This window comes from Cyprinus carpio, chromosome A4 (genome assembly GCF_018340385.1).
Source record: "Cyprinus carpio isolate SPL01 chromosome A4, ASM1834038v1, whole genome shotgun sequence".
Taxonomy (NCBI): domain Eukaryota; kingdom Metazoa; phylum Chordata; class Actinopteri; order Cypriniformes; family Cyprinidae; genus Cyprinus; species Cyprinus carpio.
In genome coordinates this window covers 20,077,636-20,085,552 of record NC_056575.1, presented here as the reverse complement: position 1 = coordinate 20,085,552, position 7,917 = coordinate 20,077,636, and the positions used below count along the sequence as shown (strand labels likewise).

The window sequence follows — 7,917 nt, the reverse complement described above, 5'->3', positions numbered from 1 at the left end:
CAAACTGAGAATGAGCCTAGACCTCCTAGGCCCCATCATGTGCCCCACCTTCTACAGAGGGACACCTCATCAAACACCGCATGATACTGACAAGCTGCAATCACTGTGTGGTATGGGCGCCTGCAACAAACTTCCTGCCCGAACGAAGACCCTTCAACGCCATAGTGAAAAGCAGCACGAGAGAGATCGTTGGTGTCTCCCTCCCCATCCCTCCAGCGACATTTAATGGAGCCAGTCTAAAGCCCGTAAAAGCCCTGCTGCATTGCAGCGTGATCCCAACTATCACCAGTCCACACAGCTTCTTCAGTCTGCCCTGCCTATCAGGGGAGGAGAATTGCGGAGTCTCAGGCCAGGACCAGGCAGACTGAAGGCCGACCCCGGAGCTTTATTCATACAGGCTGTTCAGAGAAGCTGAACTCGCCTCCTGAACCCCACCGTCCACTCCCCTCATGCCCCATGCACCACTGAACTCTGAACCCTCAGTCCCAACTCCCCGCACCCCCACAGCTCCCATAGTGTAACACACTGGTCTTCATAATCATGACGGAATGCACCAAGACAATTTGGTGGCACCATTGGTCTTAGTCTCACTACCTCATTCAACCAGCATTAACTGACCCATTCATTCAACCACATCTTCTTGTCAGTTTATAAATAAACGAACTGCTCTCTGAGGATTTTTGACACACTTATTCCAGAGTGAATGTAAACTATTTTGCACTAAAATCATTATATGTGCACTGTGCTTTACCTTAATTGACTGCGTTTGCACTCTATCCTACCATGTGGCCTTGTGCTGCTATTTACTTATCTTTCTTTTTTCTTTTACAGACCATATTGACCTATTTGTATATTTGTATAGTTGTACTTTAGATATTTTCATTATCTGTAATTGCTTCCTACACTTCTTCTCTTTAACGTATTGATACCTTCTTCTAATGTTCTATCGTTGGTGTATTATCTGCTTAGTGCACCAAGAAAGGGTCTGAAAGCTCCTAGCGCCCAATTTCAATTCTCTGGCCCATGCTATAGCTACAGTGTAGCATGTGCCGCAAGAGTTGAGCAATAAAGCCCAGAGTTGATCTTAACTAAAATGAGAGAAAACGCACAGCTAGTCACAGCAATACTCTCTGTCACAGTGTGGTGCCCGATAGGAGCAGACGATAGTTCTTTACAGAAAGCAAGAAGCCGAGGTTCATCACATGAAGGTCTTTAATAATACGACTATAAGGGTTACTACAGATGAGATCCCAACCGGACAAGGCAAAGCACTGAACCTGAAACACACTTCTTATATATCGGGTGCTGCTGACAAGCGACAGACAGACGGTGAGGAGGCATCAACTAATAATGACAAACAAAAAGAACAGCGTAACAGAACCAATAATTTTTTTTTCTTGGGGGGCAGAGAGGGCGCAACTAGAAAACGCAACAAAACAGTCCATAACTGCTGGAACATACGATTTTTATGTTTAGATATTAATCTTATTTTTTACTTTTTACTTTTGAGAGATAAATCTAAGGGGTCTGAAAATAGAATAAATAATAATATACTTATTTAAATATAAGTGTTGATATTATCTAAATTTTATATAGGATATAACTATCATATATCGGGGTATATGACAGTTGGTAATTAAACCTGTTAAATACAGTCCCAAACATAATTCTAAATGCGGACAGTTTGAACATAGCAATTGTTTTGAGGGAAATTAAAAAAGAAAAAGTATTTATAAAAATGTGCAGATGACACTTACTTGAAGAGAGTGTAGTAGGGCTGACAGTATCACTGGCTTCACTCACTCCCACTTTACCCACTATCCTGTAGCGGATAAGGTACTGCTTTTCAGATATCAATCCAGTCAGTAAGTCTTCATCAGCTGTGTCTACGACAAGCCACTGTTCCTCAGCTCCAGAATCTGCTTTCATCTGCTTGTACTCTACTCTATACTTCACTGTTTCTCCAGTTGGGGACTTCTGCAGTTTCAGGGACACAGTTTGGTCCAGAACATTCTTCACTTCTGGTGGGGGTGGCTTGGACACGGGTTGGAACTGTGTATCTGTCAGATTTCCTTTTTCATACAGATAGATCGAGGAGCCTGGACTAGAGGAATCAGAGATTGCAGAAATAATGAAGCGCATTCTCGTTTCATCTTTATTGGTCTCTGAAAAACTTCTGAAGTGAGATACGTTTTGTCTCATTTTTGAAGTGGATTTATGAGGGTCGAATGATTTTTGGACAGGAGATGTCAGGGAAAACTTGTTTTTCCCATCTAACTCTTTAAAGGGATTAGATTCTAAAAACTCATTCAGGGTTGAAAGATATTCGTCTTTATATTTCAGAGATGTGAAGGTCAAGCACACCACAACATCAATATCAGGGTCAAGGAGGCTGAAGAGACGATCTGAATCTTCAATTTGGATCCCCTTCAGTGTCTTGGTGTAAACACTCAAGAGGTCAAGTTGTAACTCTGTGTCATGTAACCACTGGTTAAGTATGCTAGCATTAAAAGAGGAGCTGTAGTGGATCTTCAGGATGTCTGCCAGTGACTTTTCCTCCATCCCTCCTCCTCGAATAGCAGGCAAGACTCTGGCCAGTGCTTTCTGGAGCACCATCTTGTAAACGCTAAATGAACCCTGAAATGAGTCCAGCCTCTCTTTGATGTCACTGAAAAAATTTACCATTGGTCTTCTGGACAGGTCTTTGCATCTCCTCTCTACTTCTCCCAGCTCCTCTATTATATCTTCAGTGTTGGAAATAAGACGTGTGCTGATATCTCTCACCAACCGAGCTGCTTTTGAATCCAGTAGAGAAAGAGGATAGAGCCAGACTTTTACTGGCACTGCATTCTCTGGAATCTCCCTCAGTAGAGAGGGGAGCTTCTTGTACACCTCTAGGGCCTCCATGTATGTGGTAGGGTTCTGCTCAAGATGGAAGTCACCATGAAATATGCAGGTGATATTCTCAGCAATTTTCTTTTCATCATCTGTCATTTTTACCATGTATGTGGTAGCAATGGAAAATGCAGGGATCTTCTTGACCATGACATTCAGTTCTCCCTCAATCTCCTGCCTGTTTTCATCTTCTACAAATGACCGATCAAACACCATGAAGGCCTGAGCTCCGTACAGCACAGCTGTGACCACATGAGTTGCAGTTTTTTTCTGCTCAAACACCTGAGGGTAGGTGAACTGGCCCAGATGAGTCATTGTGAGTTGTTCGAATCTTGAAGTTTCACTGTAATGCATTGTTACTCTGGACTGTTGATTTGAAGATTTAGTGTTCCGCAGGTACTTGGCAGATCCTCCCACCTCAACTAACCCTCCCAAAAAGCTGGCTTTCAGGGAAGCACTTACATCCAGGAGACTGGACTTATCAGAGAGAGAGTCCGAGCTACTGAACTTTAAATCTGTCATGAGCTGTGGACGACTGTCCAGATCTTCACTCAGTGATTTCTTATCCCACAGAGTAACACCTGAAGTGAGAAACAATTTTAACAGTTACGTATGAGCATACAATGTACAACTGAAGTAAAAATGCATCCTGTATTTGTAAGAAAATTTTACACTAATTTAATATTTGTGTGCTTAATTTTATTCTCTCAAATTGTCTATATAAGTACTTTTGGTAACACTTTATATAATAACTTTAAGTTATTAACAAAAAATTTATTGACAGTACATTAGTTAATATATAGTCCTTTAACTACAAATATGAGATAATGTGCTTGTCAAAATGTTTGCTAATGTACTCATTGGACATTAGTTAATAATGTTATAAAGCAGTCTCTCTTTAATAAAACACACACATTCAGTGGGTTTGCTTCTTAATATCCCTCCTCGTTTCCTCGATCCTCTGTCCTCCATCCCTCCTCGTTTCTGTTCACTGCTGTGCACTTTGGATGGGTTAAATGTAGAGCACCAAATTATGAGTACTTGGTTGGCCACCATACTTGGCTGCATGTCACGTCACTTTCACTTTCATCCTATGACCAGGAAATTGATCGAGTGCAGCCATCTTGAAAGACATCTCAGTTCTCTTAACTGCACCACGAGGAGGCGAGGAGTGAGAAGGCTTCCTGAGGAGTCATGAGCGAGGATAAAGCTAGGAGCACAAAGTATATCCTTTGTGGAAGTGTTTTTTATTGAAAAACCTGACGCACCTATAAATTCTCCTCCCCTTTCACATCTGCTGTAATAATTTATGAAAAATTCACGTTCAAGAGATATTCGAACACACACATACTAAAAGTGTCCGACAAAATATGGAGTTGAGCAATGGAGTGTCATTTAGAAGTCTTTTTTGAGTTCATTTTGGTGAAATTTCAAAAATGTGCAGTGCTGTGGGGCTCCATTTACATTTACAGAGGTTACTGTGGAAACTGCTCTTTCCATAAGCGCCACCTACTGAAAGACAGTGGATCCAGCCTGGGAGTTGATTTACAACATCTGCTGTTTTTGTTCAGACCAGTGCAACTTTTTTTGTTGTAAATCTTAGCTGGTGTTTCTGGAGCAGTTGAAATGCCTATAATGAATACTTTTTGATTCATCATTTTCCTATATAAATAAATCTCAAAAAAAAAGGCTGAAATGTGAGGTTTGTCATTTTATTAAAAAAACTTTTTTTTGTCAAAACTTGAACATTTGAACATGTTATGTTGTCACCCTAGCATTATGTTTGTTTGTTTAAAAATCAGTTTCTGTTTGACATAAAACCTGTTGAAATTACTTTTTAGTGTGTTTATCAGCATATGTTATTTGTTTAACAGTTTGACCTGTTGAAATTATTTTAGTGTGTTTATCAGCATACTTTGATATGTTTGCACCGATAGCTTGGTGGGCAGCGCGTCTACATATAGGACTGTTGCGCTTTGGGCGGTCCGAATTTTGAGTACTGGCTTGCGGTCCTTCCCCAATCCTGCCATACTTATGTCATATAATCACCATACTTGCATTTATGTATACTAAACTTTGCCAACAAAAGTAACAAATTAATAAAATAATATTCCTTATGGAATGACATGCTCTGCAGCAAGATGAAAACATCTCAACTTTTCAGAATGCAGCAAGCGCACCGCAGGTCATGTGACAAGAACAAATCAATCAGCTTCATCCTTTCCGTAACAACTAGGGATGGGCCATACCACTCATTTCGTTTTCGATACGATACCGATACAGTTTTTAAAGACCATTATCATTGATACCAATACGATACTTCTAAACTGAACTCTTTAATTATGAAATGTATTAAATTACTAAAAGTAAAATGGGTAGTTATCCACTTAACTTTATATTTGAAATGTATTTTAACATTCAAAATGCCTTAATTGCAACTTAGTAAGTTATTTTTGTTTACACATGGTTAAAATATATTTATTGTAGTGGTAATCATGGAAATCTACAAATACTAATAGTTGAACTACGGTTGCTTTAGTAAAACAATGGTTCCTTTTCAAAAGGGACTGCCAGTGACAAGCTGTTACATGCATAAAATGCAGCCTTTTTATTCTGACAGTGTTTGATTTATACTAACATTACAGAATAGAACATGATTAATATGAACTTTTTAACATTCAATTTAAATAAATGTAATTGCACAAATGTAGACTACAATTTCAGTACATTTATTGTGAAATAGCTCAAACATGTTTTTCTGTCCTCTGATAAGAATTTTTCTGTGATTGATTGGTTCTGTCTTGCAATATTTGCGTGTGTTCAGATGAGCAGGAAAATAATTCTATTCTACACAATTATTCACTAACATAGGTTAATCATCCAATTCAATGCATATTGTATGAATTTTTTTTTTTTTTTTTTTGTTAAATAAAATCACTGGTAAATACAACACCTTATTATCAATATTTCTTATTTGAATATTAATACTTTCATTACTCAAATCTTGTGTGTCACGGCACGGTAGAGAGCGCCATGGAAAAAACAGGGTCTGGGTCCAAGTGCAGGAAAGCACCTTTCTTTTAATAAACAAAAAGCCAACAAGGCAAAACAAAATAGGTTCAAACTCGGTGACAGCTAATCAACATCACATACATAACTAGAAACATACTAGCACTCGAAATACAATTCGCGATTCACAATTAACAATTAATTCAGCCAGGCAGAGTGGTAAGTGAGAGGAGAATATATAGTCCTTGACAATGGGCAACACCTGTGTGTGTGAGTATGTGACCAGGTGTGTAGAGTTTGGGATAAATGAGTCCGGGAAAATGTGAAATGGCACCCTCTGGTGGTGAGAGGGAGAAAACACCGGGTCCGGACTTATGACAACATCATTACTGATATATCAATACTTCAGGATCGATACGCCCATCCCTAGTAACAACACTGAAAGCTCAGCCAAAATGGAGGAGCAGCTGATCATCGCTGTACAGAGATAGCGGAGCTACTGCAAGTGATTTTCAGTACTGGAAATCCATTTATCTTTTCCTGAAACTTCTGTGTCGTCATGGAGAGCATAGGTTCATGGTTGCTTAACAATGGCAGATGCCACAGGTGTGTTAAAGGAGCCAAGCTGAAAAGCATGTCTGAATAAAGTCTATGATCACCCTGCTCGCATATTAAATTTTATCTAGAGTCATTCTTTCATCCATTAAATTTAAAAAGCATTTTGTGATGTTTTATTAATAAGAAGTCAAGTCAGACTATTTATTATCCATTTAGTGAGAACTTGATTGTTACAAAAACAGTAACGTGTTGATTTTAAATCAAGTTCATGGAATAGTCAGTTAAAAAGCATAGTTTATATTGGGTTAAAACTGAGACTAAAATAATGAACAATATAATGATTAAAAGAGTGGTAAGACAAACTCAGTAATCAATACAGATACAGTAATCAATGCTGGAGTATGTGAATGTGTGTATACTAAATTGTCATCGTCATGCTTATGAGTATAGAGTTTGAGCATTACTTCCCTGAATCTGTTAAAGCAGTGCAATCTGATTCTTTACTGTTATTTGTTATACCTACCCTCTGTGTCATGTAAGAGAGAGCACCTAATCTGTTCACATTTATTTTGTTTTAGTATTTAGAGCGGGACACCTGTTTCAAGAATAATGTGTCCAGTGACATGTATAGTATTTGCAAATACATTTACATTATAATATATATTGTTTTGATTCTTGGTTAAAGAAAGTTGTTACAGTAGTAATAGAGTTTCAGCGTTCAATATGTGCTGAGTGAGTTCAGGTGTACAAAAAGTGCTCCCAGTCTAAATGTTTTCATATTTCTTACAGAAATAAATGTTGTACCAGTGACGAGCACCTCCTTATTCTTAACAAGTGTAACAATATTAACCAATGAGCTGTTAAAATTTTATAATGTTTAATTAATATAATTATTAATGAAAATCATTATAACATGTTCCCATACTTTTTTTGTCGATTTAAAATTAGTTTAATTAGAAACAAAAAGCATTTTTTAAGTAGGTAAATCACCTGGAATGAAGGAATCTTCACGGCAGTCATACAGCATACCAGGAAACAGAGGTCTTCCTAGGGCTGCCATTTCAATGGGTTTTGATTCCATGTCTGTAGTAAAAACAAACAAACAAACAAAAAACAGCGTTCTGATTTGAATGTCAACCAACATCTTGAAGGCTTTGCTAAATAATGCATGGATGGACATTTAAAGAGAAGTGACTGCTTTGAGTCACAATTTTTTAAATGAAATGGAAGGGAAAAAACTCAGTTTATAAAAGAAAATACCTTTTGTACGTGTGGACATGGCCTTAAAAGCCATGAAACAGGAGGTTGTTGTAACTCAAGCATACACAATGTCCAAACTTCCCAAAACTTCACGTTTAATAACAGGGCTGCCAACTCTCTTTTCCTTTCACTCGCTTCCTCCATCCTCTCCTCCCAGGGCACTGTTAGCTCCAACAAGATAACCTGCTTTGATGT

The 7,917-nt window shown here is 38.3% G+C and overlaps 1 protein-coding gene across 1 annotated transcript; it reads right to left on the bottom strand.

Moving 5' to 3' along the window:
• Window positions 1-236: 236 nt before the first annotated feature.
• LOC122140909 (cytolytic toxin-alpha-like) lies at window positions 237-7,553 on the bottom strand. The gene is made up of 3 exons (XM_042746199.1): window positions 7,453-7,553; window positions 1,678-3,476; window positions 237-317 (listed from the first exon to the last, which is right to left on the bottom strand). The coding sequence occupies exons 1-3, from the start codon at window positions 7,541-7,543 to the stop codon at window positions 237-239; spliced, it is 1,971 nt and encodes a 656-aa protein (XP_042602133.1). The 5' UTR covers window positions 7,544-7,553.
• Between the last annotated feature and the right edge of the window lie 364 nt (window positions 7,554-7,917).